Below are 24,199 nucleotides of genomic sequence, written 5' to 3'. Positions count from 1 at the left end.
TTTATTCCAGCGCGCACGCGGGTTTTATCAACTCTGGAGGGAAAGGGCCAGAACATAGGGCGGAGCAGGAGACAGACAGGCGGGGGGACAAACCAGGATAGGGACACGGGCAAAAGGGGAGGAGCGCAGGAGGAACCAGGGGAGGAAAGGGCGAATGGGGGCTGCCTCCTTTCTACAGCTTCTCCAGCCAATCGGCAGAGAAACAGAGGAGCAGGGAGGTGAACAAGCCAGGACATGCCCGGGAAATACAAATTCTGGGGAAGCATACAATGTGTGTATACATAATAACTGTAAAATCTGTATCATAAAGTCCTTTCAATCACTGTACATCTTCTTCCATTTCTGGAATCGTTCCCATTCCGATTCTTGGTCCTCAACAGTAAGTGTTCATCTGGCACGTGGCTGTGAACACTTTTTCAGCCTGGCAGGCTGACTTTGGCATTTCCTTGTAGAAATGTGGCATGTCTTAGTTCATAGCAAAGTACTGTGGATAAAGGATACCAGTTCTGTGATCCTGTGTTTAGAAAAAAATTAGAGCCAAACCTTGTTATGTGTCTATTTGTTGTTGTAGGTGGAGTCCCTGACCCTGTTTGTTACTCACTATCCCTCGGTTTGTGAGCTGGAGAAGCTGTATCCAGACAAAGTTGGTAATTACCACATGGCTTTCCTGGTGAATGAGGAGGAAACTGGTGAACAAAAAGGTACAGTATAAACCTGAGTAAGTCTCAGGCACTGTAGGTATGGGCAGAAATCAAAATTGTTGTGATAATTGACACCTCAGCGTGAACGCAATGCATCCAAAATCAAGAGTGTCAGCCTTACGTGGCATGTGTCATACACATGTTTTGGGGGCCTTGGAACTGAAATCCATTTCTCTCATGTTTTACACAGGGATGACTGAGCAAGGTGAAAGATCCACCCAGCCAGCATCCAACTTTCCACAGCAGCAGAACACAAAGGATTAGGGAGCAGGGATTAGGGATCAAACATATGGCAGCTCCTTCTGAAAGATCTCGCTGTGTGCAAACATTTGGTATTTATAGGCCTTCAAGGGCAAGTTGTGTTTCCTGCTGTTTTGTATTTCATATTTTGGATTTCATTTCAACAAGGCTGCCCAGTTTATTCTTGTGTATCTTTATTGTCTTCATCCTACTGTGTCAGGGAGATCCAAAATTTGGTGTTCTGTGGACATCAAAACACATTATTGTTTTGAAACTGTTTTGAAGCATGTACCTTCACTTGATGGTACCAGTTCTTGAATTATAGGAGGCATCATAAAGGCTTGTTCCCTGAATCATTCTTGGAACTTTTTATGGTTTTTTTTTAATTGCCATGCTATTTGCCATTAACCTTTCCCCTAAATAATGCTTAGTATTGTATTATGTGCTTATATTGTGAGCTAATCAGGACAGGGAACTTCTGTATTTGCCTCATAGAGGAGGTTTTGACTTTGGTTTTATTTTTTTAGGATCTGAAGTTGAAGAGAATCCTGAATTTATCACTTTTCTTTATCAAATAATTAAAGGAATCTCAGCAAGGAGTTATGGGCTAAATGTTGCCAAACTGGCAGATATTCCTGAAGAAATCTTGAAGAAGGCAGCTCACAAATCAAAGGAGTTGGAGAAAGTAGTGAATATGAAAAGGTCAGAGCAATTGTTACTTTTTAAAAATTATTTCCTTCTCTAATGCCTACTTCTGTTCTCACAAGTGATACTGAAAATATTAATTAATTTAATTTAGGAAGTATCTTTCTTACTTTGGAATCTGAAACTGTGTTTGCATATTATAGTATAGAAGGGAACATGGATATTCTTCTTCTGATTTAACTTGAAAATATTTATAATATATTTTGGTTGCTCCCCAAGCAGTCCAAATTTTACTGAAAGTTTGGGGATTTTAACATTTTTCTGATATCCAGTTTTCATTTAGGGTGTATGTACCTTATATATTGGACTAGTTATGAAAATTTGCATATATATCGAATAGCATAATCCTTCTAAATCTTGTAACATTGTGTACACAGTTTAGATATAAATATTTGCTATATTCATATTCATTTCCACTGGGAATTTTTTTGTTATTATTATTTCCAGTGGCAGCCCCAGGACCAAAATTCAAATAGCCTCTTTAGGAAGATAATAAATCAAGATCTTGGTTGTCTGTGACTGTAGCTAATCCTGACAGAATAATTTCATATGAGGACACTGTGACTACTAGTTATTTACAGGTGCAAACAGTTATTTTGAAACTCAACAGTTCTTGGTGCTTAACAGTGGTTCTTATCCCCTTCTAATAAAGCAAAATAAAAACATTCTATTTGAAGGTACATGGCAGTTTATGGGAAAAATAATGTGTTAGCTTATGTTAATTGGAAATAATAGTTCATAATTGACAAAAGTAAACCAACAAATTACTAGCAATATCTTAACTCTGTTGTTATAGGCTACATAGGGTTCTAAAATCAAGAAAAAATTGTTCAGAAAAGTGAGAGCTGGAAGGCCAGAGTTACTGGGTAATAAAGCTAAAATGTGAAATAATTTCATTTATCTTTTTCTGTAAAAATTCTGCCAGCATATTACTTGGACAGGGTGCAAGAAAGTTCTAGCACGTCTTCATTGCTAAAATGGGTGTTAATTGCATACAAAACCCATGAGCAGTAAAAATAGTATGGGATGATGTAGTTGGAAGCCTGATTTAGAGTGGCCAGAGAGGGGATTTGAGGGCTGACTGAGCAGTAGTAATTAAGGGACTTGATTATGTCCCATTTTTCAGCCTTTGGATATGAAAGCTGCCATCTGTATTTTAGTTTTTGGTAGGTAATTTGGTTGTATTCTCAGAGTGGAAAAGGACAAATACTTACTCTAAAACTGTGATGAGCCCTTTGTCCTATCTCATCACTAGGGCCAGGGAGTCCCTGTGCCTTCATCCCAAAAGAGATCTTAACAATGTTAAAACTGGGTATGGTGCATAAAATAACCATGGTCTTGCAAATCAACCTCAGACCTGTTCGTTGCAATGCATTTGTGCTCTCACAATATGCACGGGCCAGACGCCTTGTCTTATTTTTTTAAATCATTTTCATATTATTTCAGAAAATCCACTGGGTAATTTCATCCAGTTTTGACATCTTTGTCGTTAGAAATGTGTGTTATCCTATTTTAAATGTCTTGTTATGTGTCACAGCTCTTATAAATCAAAAAACACTAAGAAGAAAATCGGAAAGATTGTGTGCACTCATTTATATTGAGAATGCCTTTTCTCTTTATGATTTTACAAGTGCAAATTTATAGGGACTGAGTGATGAAAATTAAACAGTGCTAACTACAATGCTGTTTATTTCCTTTAACAATTTACTCTTTCTCAGTGTTTTGTATAATTTTGTCAATACTTCTGGTACTGTAAGTTAGTTATAAAATTAATTTGTTAGCTGTCCTAGAGCAGGAACATGTATCTTAGAAAATATTAACCGGTTGTTTGAAGATCACATAACATTTTGAGCTGTGCTATTTTTAACTATTATAAAATTTTGCAGATGACTGTAGGGCTTTCAAGGTTTGATGTGCTTCATTTAAAAATGTGCCTGTATTTTGATTATTTTTTTTTCTCTTTCAGAAAGAAAATGAAGTGTTTTGCTGAAGCGTGGAAGATAAATGATTTTCAGGAACTGCAGAAGTGGAAAAGTGTGTGTGAACCTGAAGATGAAAGAAAGGACAGTTTTTAATCCTCAGATCATGGTTAAAGATGGAAGATATTGGAGGTGCAAAATGTAGATCTGGAGAGTAAGAGATTCTATCCGGGTGTAGTTCTAGGTGCACTATGTTGACTTTTTTGCCTTCTGAGAGATGAGAGATGCTGCATTGTGTGTAAGTTTCTCTCTCCACATCCCTTCCCTTTTTACCCTTCTTCTTAATTGCAAAATGTCTACTGGCATTGGATCTAATAAGTTTAGAAAATATGAAAAAAATTACTGATAAATTATTAGGTAAATATTTTATAAATAAAATAATGTGTTTCATCTTTATTCTACTTCAATTTCTAAAGAAATATTTCTCTGTGTTAGGAGAATGTAGCTGAGTCTCAACTGTGCTGTACTGCTGTGCAACTGGTAAGAATGGGTACTATTAGAGAGACCTTTTTTCTTGTTCTAGTGTTAATGCATTTAAAATTCACTCTTTTTTCAGAGCACCCTTTGCTCCTGATCTTGTCCCTCTCTGGCATGGTCTGGATAAAGACATAATGCTGAAAATAATCTTGGAGTATTGTAGGGTGAGAAAAAGGGGCAATTCAGATTGTGCAGCTGGTGCAGCACTCTGCCCCAGAACAGAGCAAAGCTGAAAAATACAGAAGTGTATTTTTATTTCCGGTTATCAATGCCAAATTTCACATGGGAACATGATATCCAAATTGTTTTTCCCTTGTAAATAACCAGGTTAAATATGTTGCTGTGAAAATGGACCATGATGTTGGCGGACATATTCCTGAGGGACTGACCCTGTAAAGGGACCCACACTGGAGCAGCTTGTTCCTGAAGGACTGCAGAAAATTTTTTTAGCTGCAATTTTTTTAGCTGCAATTTTTTAACTGCTAACATTAAACAAACACTTCTGTCCAGGTTCTTCAGATGGCAAAACATCATTTAAACAAATACTTTGTCTGACACTCAAATAGCAGCAATCAATGTGAGCTTCTCCTTCCAGACCCTGCAATGCCTTGACCTAAACTGCAAGAGCTGAAGAGGAAAATTAGCCTTTCAGGGTGTGATTACACACGTATGTTTATCTAAACCAGACATTGTGGAACCTAACGAATGCAATACTCTTGTTATTAATGTGCACAGATGCAGGGCTTTGGATCTAAAGGCCTTTGACCAGAGTCATCAAAGAGAATAAATGAGCCATTGCTAAATTCCTGTATGTGCTAAATGTGCTTTTAGTCGTTTCCCTCAAGGGAGCATTCAGACTATGCTCTGACAGGAAAAAAAAGACCTGGATGCAGTGAAAAAAGTGAAGAAATAAAATTAAGTGTAGACATGGTGTTGCTGTTTGCTCATACTGTTGAGAACAAAGCAATCACAGCAGCATTGTAATGTCTGTGATCACACTGGAAACAACTGCTCGTTTCTAGCCCTGCTGAATCCAACAGTGGAGGTTATCTTGCTATCCCAGTTCGGTTTCTTGTAGACATACAAGCTAATTACTAAAGCTACTGTTTTATTCGCTGTCCTCAGAGAGAGATGAGAAGCTGTTCTTGTCTTTTTTTATTTTTAAATTTTTATTATTATTCTTTTATTTGCAGTTCCAGCACATTCCTGCACAAGTTGGCAGCCAGTCAGTAGTGGTGTCCCCCAGGGATCAGTGTTGGGCCCAGTTCTGTTTAATATCTTTATTGATGATTTAGATGAGGGGATTGAGTCCACCATCAGCAAATTTGCAAATGACACTATGTTGGGGGGGAGTGTCGATCCCCTGGAAGGCAGGAGGGCTCTGCAGAGGGACCTGGACAAGCTGGAGAGATGGTCTGATTCCAAAGGGATGAGGTTCAATAAGGCCAAGTGCCAGGTCCTGCACTTTGGCCACAACAACCCCCTGCAGCGCTACAGGCTGGGCACAGAGTGGCTGGAGAGCAGCCAGGCAGAAAGGGACCTGGGAGTTTGGATTGACAGGAAGCTGAACATGAGCCAGCAGTGTGCCCAGGTGGCCAGGAAGGCCAATGGCATCCTGGCCTGGATCAGGAACAGCGTGGCCAGCAGGACCAGGGAAGTGATTCTTCCCCTGTACTCAGCACTGGTGAGGCCACACCTGGAGTGCTGTGTCCAGTTCTGGGCCCCTCAGTTCAGGAAGGATATTGAGGTGCTGGAGCAGGTCCAGAGAAGGCTGGTGAAGGGACTCAAGCACAAGTTCTATGAGGAGAGGCTGAGGGAGCTGGGGTTGTTCAGCCTGGAGAAGAGGAGGCTCAGGGGAGACCTCATCACTCTCTACAACTCTGAAAGGAGGTTGTAGCCAGGTGGGTGTCAGTCTCTTGTCCCAGGCAACTAGCAGCAGGACAAGAGGGCATGGTCTTAAGCTCTGCCAGGGGAGGTTTAGGTTGGATGTTAAGAAGAAATTTTTTACAGAGACAGTAATCAGACATTGGAATGGGCTGCCCAGGGAGGTGGTGGATTCACTGTCCCTGGAGGTTTCTAAGATGAGACTGGATGTGGCACTTGGTGCCATGGTCTAGTAACCATGGCGGTGTTGGATCAAGGGTTGGACTTGATGATATTGGAAGTCTTTTCCAACCCGATTGATTCTATGATTCTAAGATTCTATGATTAGGCTTCATCCTAAAAAGAATTTAAAGTACAGTTTTGGTAGTGGAATCATCCTGGAGATGTGCCCTATTTTTAAATTAGAGTAACAAAGTTTTGTCTTTGTGCTGAGTCAGCAGGTTTTATTCTGTAAGTTTAAGGTGTAAGGTTAAAGAAAAATGGCCTGTGCTTAGATGGGTTTTTGTCATAGTGGGAATTCATGCTAGTCTTGGGTTTGCTTCAAGAAATGAGTGTTTAAATCTTGTTGTCTAAACATTAATATTTTTGGAAACCTGCATAAGGCATTAGCTCCTACTGCTGTGCCAGCATGGTATTGACATGGTTAAAATTTAATATTCATATGAAAAGTACAGCTTTTTGATATACATCAAGGTACAGTCTGCTTGAAAAACTTCTGCACTTCATGGGTTTTACCCCTTTTTTTAAAGGTGGTGTTTACCACTTTTGTGAGCTTTTTCATTGTTCGCTTTTCTCTGTTCTTAACAGAAAAATTTTAATGCCTTTGTGCACCTTGTCTTGAAGGTGTCGCCTTCAGAGATCACAGTGCCACAGGTGAGCAGCAAAAACTGGCAGAGCATTTTGATGAGAGAGAAGGAGAGGGAGGGCTGGGTGCACTGTCACTGCCTTTGTGTGTTTGATTATATAAAAAAGTAATTATGGAATATGCAGAGTAAAATACATTACCACTACAATTACCTCTATTGCTGGCAGACAACATCTTTCACTGAAGTAATTCTCCAGAGGATTTCTCTTTGTGTTGCAAAGTTCTCTAGCAGTATTTATAGAAATTACATGAATTTGCCTACCACATATGTTTGCAAAGTGTCTAAATCAATTTAAAGATCATTGCAATGTCAGCTTGGTCAGGTATTGCGATAAAGTGTTTACTGCAATGAAGTTAATGTTTATTATTGAAATCTGTCTGACAGTAAATTATCCAAATATTTCTACTATATGTAAAATTATTGAGAATTTGATTCTATTCTTTTAGTAAAAATACCTTGCTAATTCTGATATAAATGCATGTTTCCTAGGGAAATAAAGGTTTGGTGGATTGTGTTGCACTGAGAGAAGTGGGACTTCCTTAATTACATTATAGATTTTTTTCCTTGCCTAGACTCAGAGACAGGTATAAAGCAAAGGATATTTTCTTAATTTCTTAAAAATCTTAAGCAATTTCTGAAACAATTGTCTTGACTTGTAAGATGCAAGGCGTTGCAGGTTATGCTGTGTATTTCTCTGAGACTGGACTGATTTAAGCCATATGTGAACTCTGGGGAGAAACATAAGGCATTTATAGTTTTAAAATATTTATGTTCTTTTGAACTTGCAAGGAATCTGTAATTTTTTTTTTTTTACTGCTCTCCTTCCAAAAGTTTCCATGTAAGTGAAAGTGTTTTTTCAGGTGTTATAAAGTAAGGTCATTTTTATTTAAAATACTGGTAGCTGCCACTAGTAATAATAATAAAAAATGCTTCTGATGTTAATGGAATTTTTAACCCTTTTTCTTTTATTTTTTTAAGCAGTCACTTTTTATGACTTTATTGTGCTATAAGAAAATGAGTGATTCTTGGGAAAGAAGGGATTGGAAAACACAATACACAGCAAATATCAAATGCACAATCTGCAATAAAGTAGAAATCAATGTTGATTTTTTTATTTATCGTAATAATCCAAATATCTAGGGTGACTTAAAACTCAGAGTGTCCTGAATACTGGGAAGATTACTAGATATAATTATCTCAGTCTTATGTAACACTAAATAAAAGTTTCAGTCAAGTACTGAGCTTTTCCCTCTGCCTACATACTGAAATATTCCTCTTTGCATATTCCTTCTGCACAACACATTAGAAATTGACTCTCGTCTTGGGGCATTCTGGAACATTTCATGCATTATATGAGCACATATTTATAGTTCTTATTCGAGGAGGAGGGAACAAACCCCGGGGCAGAGGAACTGTCATGCCCTTCAGAGGGCTGGGATGTTTAGTCAACTTGGATTCCCAGTGCTGGAGAGGAGGGGAGAGGGACAAAGCCACAGGTGGGATGCACAGGGCAGGGATTTGTTTTGCAGTGGGAAGGCTGAGGATCCTTCTTAAGGTGTGTCCTGGCATGGGACAGCTCCAGCAGCTGGTCAGACTCCGAGTGCCTGGGACACTCACTCAGTGGAAAAACAAGGGCTTCAGGAGGAGAATCAAAGAGGGGAGTGGGGGATAATCAAGAATAAGACCTCAAAACAGCATTTTTGTCTGGGTTTAATCCAGTGTACCCAAAAAGGGCATCACGGGGGAGTGATAATTTGGATTTTTTCTTTCAAAGCATCATGGCTAGGCTTCGCGAACGAAGATTTGGGAATCTCAAAGCAATTAAGTTTTAATAATGCTAAGAACACAACACCAATGCCAAGCTGGCTTTTCCAAGAATATTCCCAGCTTTTAGGCAGCACAGGGTCCAGTGGGACCACCCTCCTTCCCCACGGCTGGTGTCTGTCATGTTTATGCTCCCCTTGGTTGTGTTTTATGCACACCTTGAGTTCATGTCATTGCACAGTGAAGTATTTCTGCATAAAGTGAAATACTGCACTCTATTTGCAGTACTTCACCTAACACAGACCCTATTAATGCAATTAAATGTTAAATGAGCCAGTCTTCTATGCAAGTTCCTATTCTTAATATCTCCTACACTGGAAAAGAAAACTTTGCTAATTCTTTAATTAAATTACAAACTAAATCTGTGTAGCCTTTTGACACATTTATTTCAGTAGCAATTAAGTCTTAGAAGTGATCTGTGGCTGATGATATGTTTGTTCTGTCCCACAAGCCACCAGGCTGAGAAGCTGCAGTGTTCCTTCCCACCTTTTCCCCAGCAGTAGGACAAAAATCTTCACCTGATTCCTTCAGGATGTAGTTTTTTCCCCTTTTTAACTGTTCTAACAAGTTTTGTATTCTGTTCTTCATATCCACTGGTTATTTCTCATCTGGTATGTGCTGCAACCATCTCATTTATCACTGCCCTTTTCTTCCTCCTGATAAAGATGGAGGGTCTTCAACAAAAAAATAAATGAAAAAATTTTATCAATTTAAACTTTATTTAAATAAAAATTTAAATAAATGTAGGCTTTTCTCCGTATGGCAGCTCCTTGCAACTAATTCATTCTCCCTCAGGAATCCAACTGCTCCAGTTGAAGCTTCAGCAGAGCTCTGGATTTTATGTTCCCAAAAAGTGAGTGAGAAGGTGTTCCATTACATTCCTTGCGGTGCTGTTCTTTAAGCCAGCATGTCCTGCAACCTCTCTTGTCTCCCCCAGTTTCTGTACAGACCTGTCCCCTCACTCACAATGAGGTGCAGGATTGGTTGCACCAGTCCACTGTAAATGAGCTGTTGAGCTGCACAGATCCCTCCCTGCAGGTGTGTTCCTCTTCGCAGGGTGAGTGAGTTCACCCTGATCTGTACCACACCCTCAATTCCAACAGTTTCATCATCAGGGTCCCTTAAAAATATTCTCAGGGATTTCAACAAGAGTCTATTCAGGGTCAGAAATTGGTATGTTATTTCCCTTGTGTTTCATCAAATCTCAGCCAACATCCTCTGTATAATTTTGCTTTTAACTTACATATTTAATAATTTCTGCTTTCTGTATTTTTGAAATGTAGGTGAGAGAATGATAGGGAGAAGAATTTTGACTCTTCTCCCACCTTTACACAGTAATCCTTTAATGCTTTGCTTATCACCACTGGATTGGAATAAAGGAATATCTGACTTCCTAATTTCAGGTCTCAACCTCATTTGGTCTCTCAGTTTTAGATTCATGGAGTTTTGAAGTGAGTTGGTACCAAGTGCCTAGTTCTGTTTATCAGTTTACTTGATCTTGACAGATCTCTGTGGTCACCATTAAGCATTTAAAACTTCTCCCTTGCCTTTCCTGTTCCATTATCTTTTCACATTACAGAGGGCTGCCTTGCCAAGGACTTCACTTATAAGAATCTAGGCACTGCATTTGATCTGGGTGTGCAGGTGAGGAAATTATGCTTGTTATGGGACTTGAGGCAATATAACCTTTTCTTTGCTGGGAATACGAGGCAGGAGTGTCAGAGTAGTTTATAATGTTCCCAACAGAGAGAGGAGATGAATTATTTGCAAGAACAAATCCTGGTCCTGCACCAGAGCCAAAGTGGTCTTATCACACACAGGTTATGAGCTAAACAGTGTGGTGAGTGCTTGCCTTCAGGTTTACAAGCTGTTGTAAACAAAGTTATGGAAATACTGAACTGCTTGGAAAAGTGCAGGTTTTGCCTGACCCTGTTTTTTCAGAATCCAAGGGCTGTACATGTGGCACGTGCCTTTTGACTGTCTCAGGTCAAGCCCTGTGACTCACTTCAATTCCAGTCTACCTCACACTTATGAAGAAACTGCTTTGGATAGTCAGACCTCCATACTGTTTTGGAATTTACAGTTTTGTGATTGGAAGTGATTCTCCAAAAATAAATGGGATTATAAATGAACCGAGAGTAGGATTGCATTTATGGACCATACAATATTTTCAGGTAGTGCCATCCAAAAGCCATGAAAACAGGATGTTTTTGTATTTCTATGAGCCTCTGCTTTATAGATGAGGCTGGGCAATTTCAGCCAGAGGGAGGAAAGCTCTGATTTTCCCCTTGTTAATGGGATGATGTTAGAAATCCTTCCTTGAGGCACAGTTGTGTTGTGAGAAATCAAAAATTTCTATAAGGCCATCAGTGTGTGGTTCATCTGTGCACATCCACACCTGTCCATACTCTGAAAGACACGTTCTCACCTCTCAGAAGAAATTCTTTTGAATATACATTGTTCTTTTTAAGTTATATTCATTCTGTAGGCACCCATTTAAAAGTTCCCATTGGAATGGATCCCTGGAAGTGTCCAAGGCCAGGTTGGACAGGGCTTGGATCAACTTGGGATAATAGAAGGTGTCCCTGCCTCTGGCAGGGGGTGGTGTGTGATGGGCTTTTTCCAACCGAAACCAGTTTGGGATTCTGTGATGAACTTACCTTCACTGCTGTGGTTCACCTGGCTTTTCAAAAATTAGCCATTTGTGTGAAAAAGCCTCGAACCAGATTATACCACACTGATGGATTCACTTATGCAGTAAAACTCGTACTCAGACCACTCAGTTCCAATGTCACGACATGTCACAGCAGCCAGAGGTGACACCGGTCAGTCATTCCTGCTTCCTATGTTCCGGGGAAAAGCACAGGACTGAGGGGTCCTTTTGCTCCCCACAGACCTCCATGTACATGAATTTTCCATCGTGTTGTTTGTCCCCCCCTTGCTGAGCTGCTGAGGAGCTTCAGTGCCTGGCACACCAGGGTATGACATTTTTGAGCACTGCTTCTGGGCCATGGACAAAATCCACCCCTTTTAGAGGCCCAAGATCCCTCCTACATCTCAAACACAACCAACAGTAATTCTCACTGAGAGACAGCTTGTCTTTTTTGATTCTTACCAAAGCTTTTTTTTTTTTACCCTCCCCACATTCACTAGGAATTCATATTGTACTGCAAACAAGTCACAATTCAAGGACTTTTTTTATTGGTTTTTTATATATTCTAAATGGAAAACAGTCTCTTGCCATGTGCAAAGTGAGAGCTTTCAAGAGGGCAATTTATTATGAACTTTGTAGAAAATACAAAACTAATGTATGGAGCTCTCAGCTGAGGGTTGTTTGTGTGCTGGAGCAGTTCACTCACTGTTGGCAGAAACCTTCACCTCACAAATAGGAGGTAACAGTCTCTCAGTCATCTTCTTTAAAAGCAGACACTGTTTGGATAGCATTGACATCACTTTCATGTCTGTGCAAACTTGTCAAGGTAAATCTCTCTTAGGTGCACAGAATGAGTATTTTAAACATTCATGTAAGCAACAGGATCATCCACTGCTTGCAGCCCAGAACTGGGGTTTGCCAGCAGAAATCCAGGTTCTATTTGCTGCTCATTCATCTCCCAAAGGGAGACAATGCAGGTCTGATTCAGGGTGGCAATGTGGTGAATGTTCAGTATTTGCTTTCTGGTGACATGCCTTGTAAAATGGAAAGAGGCAGCTTCTAAAGCCAGTGGTGAATGGATCGAGGTTACCCACCTAACTATTCTGAGCTGAGATCTCCCTTACATAAAAACATGTTATACCAAATCTTTATTGCTGGGCTCATTTTCCCACATCATTTTTCAGGTACTGAATGATAAAAAAACAGGACAAGGTTTCCATGCCAAAGCACATGTTTAAGGCCAAAGAGGCCCTCTTTGCACACAGAGCAGGACCTGGGAGGAGAAAATGTCCAAACGTGCTCTTTGATCCTTGGATGTCTGCTCTTAGAATCATTAAATCCCAGACTAGTTTGGGTTGGAGGGGACCTTAAAGCTCATCTTGTTCCACCCCCTGCCATAGGCAGGGACACCTTCCACTATCCCAGGTTGCTCCAAGTCCCGTCCAACCTGGGACGAGGCAGCCACAGCTTCTCTGGGCAGCCTGTGCCAGGGCCTCACAAACCTCACAAGGAACAATTCCTTCTGATATCACATCTAACCCTGCTCTCTGGCAGTGGGAAGACAGTCCTCCTTGTCCTAACCCTCCATCCCTTGTCCAAAGTCCCTCTCCAGCTCTCTTGGAGCCTCTTTAGGAACTGGAAGGGGCTCTGAGGTCTCCCCAGAGCCTTCTCTTCTTCAGGCTGAACACCCCCAGTTCTCCCAGCCTCTTTCTTGCCCTCTCCCCACTAAATTCTTTCCTCTGACAGCAACAGCAGAGCTTTCCTCTGACAGCAACAGCTTTGTCCAGTCTAACACTCCAGAGGCCCAACAACCTTCTCCAAAGGTTGCTCTTCCTCAAAATCAGTCACAGATGGGGACCATGATAAGTGGCATGTTAGAAGAAACTTCAGGTCATGTTCCCTGCCTTTAAGTTCTGTCCTTTCTATCTCTTTTAGAACTTATTTCCAGTGAATACTGAGGACTATGACAGTTGGGGGCACTCAGGATGAGGGGAGGTGTGACAGCCATGACTGCACAGGGAACCCCCAAATCCATCCTTCAGGCTGGTTCTGCTGAGGGACCAGAATTCTCCACCTGCTGCAGGGGTTTTGACAGGAGTCCATTTATGGCAATTTGTATGCTGAGTAATTTTTGTGCCAGTAGAAATGTGTGAACATGGAGAAAATAATGTGGAGGAGGTGGATTAGGGCAGTCCCAAATCCTGCAGTCATGTAGAAAGGAAGAATTGCGAGTGCTGCTTAAACCCTGCTGGCAGCCAGGATTCCTGCACAGCTCTGTGCTGCTGGAGGAAAGTTAATGATAAACTCATAATCTCATTGCTTTACATGAGGAAGAAAGTGCCATTGTTAACACATAAGAATAACGGATAGTTTGTTTCGTTTCTAATTTACATAATTAGAGGTTTTATCTGTTTTGTTCTTAGTAATCTTGGGAGCCTGGTTGTTATTTATGCTGTTATACCTGTGAATGAGATAAAGTCTGTCTCTGCTCTCACACCTTAAAAAAAACATTTTTTGCCTCTTGGGAATGAAGTCACTTCTCTGGATTTGTGGAGCACTCAGGGCAGAAAGCAGCAGCTTCCCAAGGCAATAGGTAATGGTATCACTTCTCATCTGCTCACCCCACAGTCATGAATTGTGGACAGTGCAGTGTAAATCAGGAAATAGATTGTGGAGTGGAAAGAGCTTCAGGCTGAGCCAGACCAGAAATCACCAACCCCTGCCCAGGCTTGGGTGAGAGGCTCAGGCAAAATCAGCCCCTGGAAGTTAAAAAACCCAGGGTGATGCCATGTGCATCTTCCCCAACAAGGAACTGAGAATCATAAACTCCCAGAATGGTTTGGGATGGAAGGGACCTGAGAGATCATCTCATTCCGCCCCCTGCCATGGGCAGGGACACCTTCCACAAGGAGCAGCAGAAGTCGAGATGGAATCTGGGGTAATTCTCTGTTGTTGGGTGATTTTTACATGTCAGTGGATGCTTTTGTAGGAGAGACAGAAATTGATTCAAGGTACTGATCTGGATTGTGATGTTTACAAAGCACACTGCTTTCTCTGCAGAGCTGTACTTGTGATTCAGAAGTACAGATAAAATCGCTAATAAGGGAGACACATGGTGAGTAATGAGGAGAAGGGCTACAAGCTGGGCAAAAGTAGGTGAGATTAAATTGAAATAGTCTACAGCACTCATGATGGAAATTTATGTAGCAAATGAAAGATGAAGATAAACTTTCAAGGCACAGTGCAAGCTCTGCTACAGGAATATATATTGACTTTTTTTTCCTTTACCCCCCACTTTTCTGGGTTTTTACTTTTGCAAAGCTTTATTGAGAAATAAATCCGAGAAGATTGTCAGACACCAAAACTACCTTCCCCCAATTAACAAATCAGCTTAACCTGCTCAGAAGATTCACAGGTGAATTATTTCAATAAAAGACACAATACAGAGATTCATTATGAAGGTCGCAAATGAAAAAAAATTACCCTCTCTTTCTCCTGGTTTCAAAGCAGAATCTTAGCACTTAGCAAAGTGCAAGGTGGGCACTTGAAATTTCTTGGTGTTGTTGAACCATGGGGGGGGGAAGTTTTCACAGTGAATAAAGGGATTAAAGGGATATTAACTTTCTTTTTTTCAGCATATGGAAGCCACAGCATCTTATAACTCAGCTAAAGTTGTTAAGAACTGAAATCAGCCAATACAATACCATCTCAAGGGTCCCAAGATGAGTTTTTAATGCATTCTGCAAATAGAATCAGGTTGATTTCTTTCAGAAACAATGAAAAAAATCCATCTACTCTTGCTAATAAAATCACAGTATGTCTCACTACGGTTACAGGCTGCAAATTGTATTTATTTTTCACAAAATGAATTATATTATGTTGAGCTGCCAGAGTGAACAATAGTTATTGTTGGGAAACAGGTTAAGATAAGTTGTACAAGCCACACTTCCTCCCTTAGAGTTTCCCAAATGGAAACTGCAGGTTGCGAGTTGGGGACAAATTGTACCCTGAGCTCTGGAAGCAATGGGATATTCAGTCCTGGCTGGTTTCCTTGGGGTCTCCATGGGAGAAAACTGCCCTGGGCAGACCCAGCCCAAAAGTGTTTCCTGCTCTGTCCCAGGCCCATCCTGCAGGAAATGCCTTTGTTGTTGCTGATGCTGCCCAGGGTCTGCAAAGGAGCAGTTACAGCCTCGGCTGCTCAAAGCCATCTCCTCTGCCCCTCCCATGGCTGCAGAGCCCGTCAGAGGCAGCTGTGCCCACTAAACCCCCGACAGAGCCCCTACTGCACTCTGACAGCACAGAGCACGTGGATCCTTGTGTTTGTGTGCTTCTGAGCAGAGAAACAGCATGGAAATGGCATCTCCTGCACAATGCAAAGCACCTGCTGGTTTGGCTGGTTTGGCTCAGAGCACCAAGCACAAAACATCAACCCATGCTCCATGCTGGCATCACATCTGGTCCCTCTCTGGGCAGGGACCCTCGGGCTGGCAGCAGCTCTAGACTCCACAAACCTCTTCTCTGCCTTTAATGCCATTATAAAAAACCACATCCCCTCCCCCCCAGACAATTAGCACAGCAGCACAAGTCTTTTCTTACTTCTTGAATAAAGCACATCAGTACTTAGGTTCTCCTTGTTGCCCATATGGCTAATCCAGCACAGCAAGAGGAGCAGAGAGAAAAGAGTTTTGCACTCACTGGATAAAACACAATTTCAAGTGAACATGTTACATGTAAAAGTGTCAGTCAGTTGGAAGGATGTGACTGTAGAAAGAACCCATTTGCAAGGGACTGTTTAGTTTTCTAGAGCAGTTATTCAAAACTTCCCAGTGTGTTTAGGGAATTTCTCACAGGGAGTGAGGAAGAGAAGCTGTTGGAGAGTGTGGCTGCTTCTCCCTGACCCCTCTTTGCACCAGCTTTTCAGCTGGCAGGAGTGTCAGAAGTGTCTGCTGGGCTGCAAGGAGGAGACAGACACTATCCCTCCGGTTCTTTCAATTAGTTATTTGGGATTATTTCACCCCCCCAGCCCCATGTGTCCATGTCACATCTACTGCCTGAAATATGTTGGAGAAAAGATGGCATGAACCACTCTGGCATCATCCCCCAGTTCTTCGTGTGCATTAGGTCCTTATTCCTTTTCTCCTCCCAGGCAGGTAACTAACTGAACAAAAGTTAGTAAGTTCAATGTTTTCTTCTGCAGATGTTTACTAAATTGTTTGTAGTGTGTGTTGGCCATTGCCCTGTGCTTCCAGGAAGGCATTTTAATCAGTTAATAAATATATATAATTTCTGAAGTAATAGTCATTTATTCAAAACACCTATGAACTGATTATTCTTGCTGTTCAAAGTCACCTTCAACACTATTGGCAAAAGAAGGTCATGTATAAACACCCTCTCACTCCTGCTGTGTTATTTCCTACATGAGAAATAAGCACTAAAACAATGTTATAGAAATGCCAACTTTCTTCTGGAAAGGAATTATCAGAAAATCACAGAATATTCTGTGTTGGAAGGGACCTGCAAGTATCATTATTAAGTCTAAGGTATGTCCTGTGAGCTGGGTTCACCCAGTATTTTAAAACTTAAATTTGTCAGGGAGGTTTTGTTGGTAATTGATGCAGGCAAGGGTTTAGTTTCATTAAATGCATTTATGTCCCTTCCAGAAACTATTTCATGTCCCCAAAACTGAATCTGGAATGACTGAATGGTTGGGGTTGGAAGGGACTTTGGAAACCATCTAGTTCCTATCCCCTGCCATTGGCAGTTATAGGTCAAGGGAAAACTGCTAAAGGTGAGGTGAGGTGATCACTTGGAGAGATGGTGTGGATCATCTGGGAAGAAAAATCCAAAGTCTTGGAGATCCAAGCCTGCCCCAGGAAGGGAGGGGATTAACTCTTCAAGTCCTTCCAAGCTCTTCTCTACTTAGTGTGAGGTTTTAAACGCACAGGACTGGATAATATATTGCTGCATCATGTACCAGTATTTCTGGGTTTTAGCAATTGTTGTAAGAAGCCCTATGATTTCAGGAGTCAAGGGGAGACTGGATTCCTGCAAAGCCCTTTCTCAAAGACCAGAGGGTATAAGTGAGATTTTTTCTTTTCTTAGTCACAATAGGAAAAAAGCATTTGAAACTGCTTAAGGACAAAAAAGATCAGAGGGTGTTAGTGCTTGTAAGACACAAGTATGTTGTTGTCTTCTCTGTCTCTCCACTTAAATTATAAAACTAAAGCAGTTACCTAGGTCTTTCCAGCACAAGCTTCGCCCTCACTTCAAGCATTTGAAGCAGAGATGTTGAAGGGGCTATTTCTGGTAATGATTTTTGTGGTTTGAGGACAAGGGAAGCACTGAAAACTGTGGACGTGGTCCCAAATGCCACCATACCCCAACCAATTCCTTTGAAGGAGGCAGGAGGCTGCTGCAACTCTTCCACCTGTACGTGACATGCTTTACTGCATTATGACACTACATCTCCACTGGCTTGTTTTTTCTTGAAGAGTTTTGAGTACATGATTGTTTTTACCACAAGCTGTGTTTGGTCAAAACTTCCAGCATAATTGATTATAATGAAAAATGTGTTTGGGGAATAAACTCTTGTTTCTAATGCAAATAGATTCATATTTCTGCTCTTCTTTTTTTTTTCCCCAGTAGATGAGCACCGCAGAAAATCTGTGCTTAGCTGTATTTCTGTTTGATTAATTAACAAGATTAGCTGATAAAAGGGTGTTTTATCAGTAGCAGAATAAACAAGCACTTTGAGACTTTATTTTCCTGAATATTTTCTATATGAAGTGTTTTGGTCCATCTGGGAAGAAAACAGCAAAGAGAATGACAACAGTGAATATTACTAAGAAATCCAAAAGAAACCAGAATCATTTTGTTTCATCCTTGTCTACCAAGCTCCTTTACCCAACTCCTTTCCTTGACTGCTCCTCAGTTGACCTAGTACTTCTAATTTTAACAGCTATTCTGATATATGTTAATAGACTTATATAATTTATACAGTACATTCCAGTCAGGCTGACAAGGTACAGCTCACAGCTCAGTTCAACCTAGAGCAACAATCCAAGAAAGCAGAGCATAAAATTGGTGCGAAGAGAAATGAAATCAGAACAATAGTTTTTACATAAATTATATACATTTCATCTGTATTTCATATCCATTTTTATATAATAAGTCAATTTTAGTCCTATCTGATGGCTCTAATTTTAGGCACTTAGTATCTTTTATCTTATGGGGAACAGTTATAACTGTTATGAAAAAAGACAGAGTGGCACTGAACAATAAAACCTTTACATCCAGGTATCTGTGTATTATGTGACATATCCAGATGTGAGTCAATCATTTATCAGAGTTTAAAGTGTTCTTGCAGCCATAGATGAACAGGCAACATGATAAAATTAGTCCAGCTGTGATGGGTGCCGACAGCTCCTGCAGGGATGTAGGTAGGATTAATCACACAGGATCCATTTCATTCCTACCTGCAGCGGAAGGAGCAGAAACCAGCAGGAAAGTGCTTAGCACGTTTTGCTTTCAAAAATGCCATTTTCTGAGCATTTAAATGCTGTCCCAGTCCCAGAGGTGGGCTGGAATAGGGAGGAGATGCAAAATGCACATGCAAAGCCTGTTCACACCTGGAGGATTCCCCAGGGGGCTGGTGGGGTGTTTCTTCCCTTTTTTTGAGCCTTTGCCCAGAGACAGATGCTCTTCCTATATTCAGTGAGCACAGACTGACCCTTTTACATCCCCCACTGTCCAGACACCACGCAAAAACTCAGAGATAAATGAGCAACCACTTGCTGCAGCGGATACTTTATAAGTTAGAGCAGGATTTGTCCTAATTGCTCTCTTTCAGTGAATGTGAACCCGTGACTTGAGGGCATAAAGCTCTGTGTCCCATTACTAATTCCAGATGCCATTCACTTACCTCACTCAGAGCACTTTGAAAGCTTTTCTGAAAAGGTGATTGGAAACCTTTTAAGTGGCTGTTGGAGGGATTGTGAGGAGTAACTCAGTTGTTCTCCCCTCCTGCACAGACTCCAAACTCCAGGCTTTTCATGGTACCTGAGAAACACAGAACAAACCTCCCCAAAACTATTTTAGTACATCGTGTCTGCCAGGAAAGTGCCCTCCACTCCAGACCTCTCATTTTCCCTCCTTTGGATTATACTGGCTGTCAGCTTGAATTAGAGGGGAGAAACACTGAAATATAATGACAGACCCTCTGGAGGTAAAAAGTCAGTTTTATAGGATGAACAAGCTTAATAATTCATAGTAATTGCCTCAGTAACTGATAACACCTACAGTGTCCAAAAATGTTCCTTAAATCCAATGGAATTAAAATGTAAAAGAGAAATTTATAGATAAGCAGTTAATGAAAGTAACTACAATCTGTATTAAGAAAGTGTATATAATACACATATATAATAGAAAGATTTCTGTCAAAGAAACAGAGGCTGATTTTTGGGGATACAGGTTAAACTTCATCAGAGTGAGAGCACTGTAGATACCATGGAGAAGTACACAGGATGCATTTTCCATCAGAATAGGACAAATGGTTGAAAAATACAATTTCCCTCATCCGTTTCTTTCCCAGAGTTTTGAAGAACCTTTCTTTTAGAGATTTCTGCACTAAGCACAGTGGATGATGGATAAGTTTGTTTAAAGTCTGAAAACTGAGACGATGTTTCTCACCCAGTCATACACTGTGGGTGTCACATCCCTGCTTTACCTGTATTGCAGGCTCATGTACCTATAGGATGTGTTAATTCCAGATATTTTTTGCTCTCCCTGAAGAAGACTCTAAGGCATTATCTAATTAGCCTTTCCTAATATCTGACAAAATCACTGTGCAGTAGCTATGTTTGATCTTATATCTACATGTGTCAGAAGTTTAGAATTATTTCCCCAAAGCCATTAAAAACTACAGCAAGAAATAAACCCAGTAAAGATCACCTCTCTTTTGGTGAAAAAAAGCCACCACTTAAACAAGGAATAATGTCACTCAAAATTCTTGAATATTGAAAATCTAACTTTATTATTGATAAAATCAAATAGGATGTCAAATTAGAGCAAATATACATTTTACCTTCCCTTGCTAACACCAGTATTTACCAGTGGGGTTGTGTTAACATTCAAAACAATACAACTGACTAAAGAAGACAAAACAAACATAACAATAGGGAGATGAACACAAATTTTACTTTTTAATGGTAAAATTATCAAAAATCAAAAATATGTTGATTTTACATTCTTAGTATGCATTCAAGAGGAACCTACTTGTGAAATAGATCATATTAATGCATTCAAAATGTCAAGTGTAATTTTTATATGGATTCAGGCCTTTGCTCACTTTCGCATGTAACAGTAGTGGCTTTGTAGAAAGTACACTAAATGTTATTTTTGTATTCTATTTAAAAATATGTACGCATTAATATGAAGTGCAATTAATACACTTTTTCCTTGGAAAGCATTCTACTATTAATGATGACGTTAAAAATCTTCTGTAAGGGTTGATATAATTGTAGATAGATATTGTGTTCATTTTTTATTTTTTTATTATGTTTCTCAGTTTTTTTTCTTTTTCTTTTTTCTTATTTTCTTTTTTTCCCCTTTTTTGTCTTTTTTTTTTTTTTGTCTTTTTCTTTTCTTTTTTCTTTTCCCCACAGAAAATTGCAACCCAAGCAGCTATGAAGGTTTTCAGCTGAGAATGTGAACAACATAAACATGAACCGGGAAGAATGTTCATTATCAACAGTGGGTCAGCAATTACAGACACCTGGTATCCACTTCCCACCTGTCCAGAAATCCCCAAAATAAAGAGGGACTGATGTTAAGCTCAATTTCCTTTCTGTTGTTAAACAAGTCTCTTGTTTGGTGTATCTCTGCTTGCATGCCAGGGGTGGCTCAGATCACTGTTTTCAGGGCTGCTCTGCCTACAGCCTTTTAAGATTATTTTTTCCTGTTGTACATTTTCTCCAGGCCTTTGTACAGTCCCAGCTGCATCTGAATGGAGTAATTAAAATGGTTTTCAATGTATTGCATCTGTATCAAAAATAAATGCAATGTTCTCGTACAAAGGCATTGACTCAGAATTCTTACACAATCTGGAGATGATGTGAGTACCCTGCAATGTTTGATTTCTGTTAAGAGAACCATGGATTCCATTTCCCATAAAGCTGATTTTTATGGTCTGTGGGTCTGCCTGCCCTCAAAGTCAGGTGCTGCACCTCTGAAAGCTGCTCAGATGCATAACACATTAAATGTCTCTTTCAAGGTGACTGTGGGGAATGCAACTTCTGGACCATCAAACCTGTTTCTAGAAAATTATGCATCCCTGTAGCAGATTATTTGCAGGCTTCATGCCAGATGGATAGAATTCTCTGTATTAGTATCAAGCCTTGTAAACATCACAATTTCTTCCCAGGGTTACTTACTTATTCTGGATGGCACCCACTGCACTCTCTCTATCTTTCTTCCAATCTGTGGGGTTTACTCTTCTCCAAGAAATGAGAGTGCTTTAATATTTTACACATTTTTCCTATTTCTAGGCTAATATGTGAGAGCATCTTGACAAAATAAGCAAAGAGTTATTTGCATTTATACTCAGTTCACATGGAATAAGAAAAAAAGAAAGAAAATTTTATCCTACTATGTCTTTTTAATTCTAAAGCCATTTTCCCATTTACCAAGGGCTTTCTTAAACTTAGAGTAATCACAGCCTGTGTCTGCTGAACCCTTTGCTTTCAGCAGCTCATCCATCAGGCTACCTCTCCTGACTCACATTTGGAGAACATTATAGAATCTCTGTTACCGCATGCCAGTGTCTGTGGAACACTGAAAGTACTAATTTAAAATATCTCCCAAGAACTTTGAGACAGTTTCATGCCTTGGCAATTTGTGAGCTGTAGGACAATACCCTTCTTAAAGGCACCACACTAATCACAGGGTCTGTGAAATTCTCGTTACATAACTCCCAGAGCAGGGGAAAAGGGAGTAATCTCTGCTAACTTTAAAAGTCGGAGCTGAGCTCTGACAGTCGTATTCCCACGAAGTGAGTGTGCATCTCAGTATGAAAATTGTAGCCACATGAAGGAAATTTTAAAATGTCTTTTTCACTATGCTTGCATCTGGAGCTTAGTTTATGTTTGTTATCTGTATTAAATAAAATACCCCTGGAGCTTTTAATTAATATGTATGGTCAACAAGCTGAATACTGACTCTTCCATTTTAATCCCAGCTGGCAAACCTTTGCTGAAGAGGAACCAGCTGAAAACAAGCTTAAGGAGAAAATCTTCCTGTCTTTTCTTTCCCAGTGGTTTTAGTGCTGATTTGGACTACTAGCATTTCCACATTTGAAATGCCCCTTCCTTTCCCAGCATTACCCTGATCTAATCCTCTCAGTGGATGTGCCCCGTTGAACTGACCCTACACTACCCTCCTCTTTCTATCCACATTATTGCCTACCAATCTACTCAATTTACCCCCTCTGTGCTGGTCTCTTTTCCTATTTCAGAGTCCTGCTCTCACCACTCCCGGCATCTTTGGGTGATTTTGACATCTTTACCAACTGATTCTCCAGCCTCACTCAGCACCCATGACTCCCCTGCTGTCACTCCCAACTTTGTCTTCTTCACGATTCTCTTCCTACTATCACGTCCCAGTTCCTCCTTCCTCTATTCCTCCTGCATGTCCTGCTAACCCCTAGACATGCCCAGCAATTCCCAGCTGTTCCCAGCCCTTGATCACTCACACTGATTTCTTCTGCACTGTATGCTCATTACTATCACTCTGCCAGCCAGGCTGAATTCTTCCTCAACCCACTTGCTTTTGCCTCCTGCCTAAATAGCAGTATTTTTTCAATTTAATTGAGTCCCTTGATTCCAGCTTTTCTCTTTTTTTTTTCCCCTTCTGCTTTTGATTTTCTCCAGCCTGCCCGTGAGACACCTTCCGCCACACATTCTTTTTCCCCATTTCTTTTCAACAGTCCTTTGTATTTTCCCATTCTGTCCTTGACCACAGACAAGAATTCCCCAATGACCTCTGCAGACACACCAAACTGTTTCTTTCAAAAGTTCCTCTAAAACCTTATTTTGCTATTCTTCTTCCGAAATCCCAGCAACAAACACGCCAGCTGTGTCCTGAGGATGCTGCTGCCTGTTACAACAGGCAGTGTATTGACTAATCCTTGTACATTTTTTTGACTGGCTCTGGGAGCCTAATTTTGGGCTTAGATTGAATTGTTCTTGGTTTGGGTATTTTTCTGGTGTTTACGCAGCATTTAGAAGTAAGAGGTTAGGCATGATAATAAAAAATGATGATGATGATGATGATGATGATGGTGGTGATGGTGATGGTGATGATGATGGTGACACCCTCACCTGCATAACAGGTAAATGACCTGCAGTTGCCTGCCTTCTGTTGCAACCTCCCATTGAGTATTGATCTGAGAATCCTGAAGGAGGGAATCTCATGGACACCTGTGTCATTACCTTTCTCAGACCACCGAAAGGTATTGTAGTCACAAGTAATTCCACAAGGAATGAATTACCATGAACTGGTGTTCACAATGACCTAAATTGGTTAAACAAGGCAATTCCCACAAAAAAATGTCTGCATAAAATAGGAATAGTAAATCTTCTCAAACCACATCAGGAGCTGTATTAAGCCCAAAATTGTTTGTAGTAATTCAAAAGGTGATCTAGAAAAGGTAAATTGCATTTCCAAACATAAGTATTTCCCATTAATTTCAAGATATTCAGGACTTACTATACCAGTGGTGTATAACACAGGTTTGAAAATTTTCCTGCTTTATCATAGCTGAATATTATAAATGCCTTTCAAATAGCCAAATTATACTCTATGCTTGGAGAAGTA

At 40.4% G+C, this 24,199-nt stretch overlaps 2 protein-coding genes across 12 annotated transcripts in view; both read left to right on the top strand.

Annotated features, from left to right (window-relative positions):
- MSH3 (mutS homolog 3) overlaps positions 1-7,952 on the top strand; it is a 99,150-nt gene extending 91,198 nt beyond the window's left edge. For 3 of the 8 annotated variants that reach the window (XM_027708810.1, XM_027708801.1, XM_027708802.1), the window contains exons 22-24: positions 572-701; positions 1,469-1,643; positions 3,613-4,044. In XM_027708810.1, the coding sequence (XP_027564611.1) occupies positions 572-701; positions 1,469-1,643; positions 3,613-3,721 (414 nt within the window). In that variant the 3' untranslated portion in view covers positions 3,722-4,044. The other 5 variants (XM_027708807.1, XM_027708804.1, XM_027708808.1 and 2 more) reach the window with 5 other exon arrangements.
- ATG10 (autophagy related 10) overlaps positions 1-24,199 on the top strand; it is a 528,134-nt gene that overhangs the window by 67,765 nt on the left and 436,170 nt on the right. The window lies entirely within an intron of this gene.

The sequence above is a fragment of the Neopelma chrysocephalum genome, unplaced genomic scaffold (assembly GCF_003984885.1).
Source record: "Neopelma chrysocephalum unplaced genomic scaffold, ASM398488v2 Primary Assembly neopelma1_96545, whole genome shotgun sequence".
Lineage (NCBI taxonomy): Eukaryota > Metazoa > Chordata > Aves > Passeriformes > Pipridae > Neopelma > Neopelma chrysocephalum.
The sequence above is the reverse complement of the archived record's forward strand: the minus strand, read 5'-3'. Positions and strand labels throughout refer to the sequence as shown.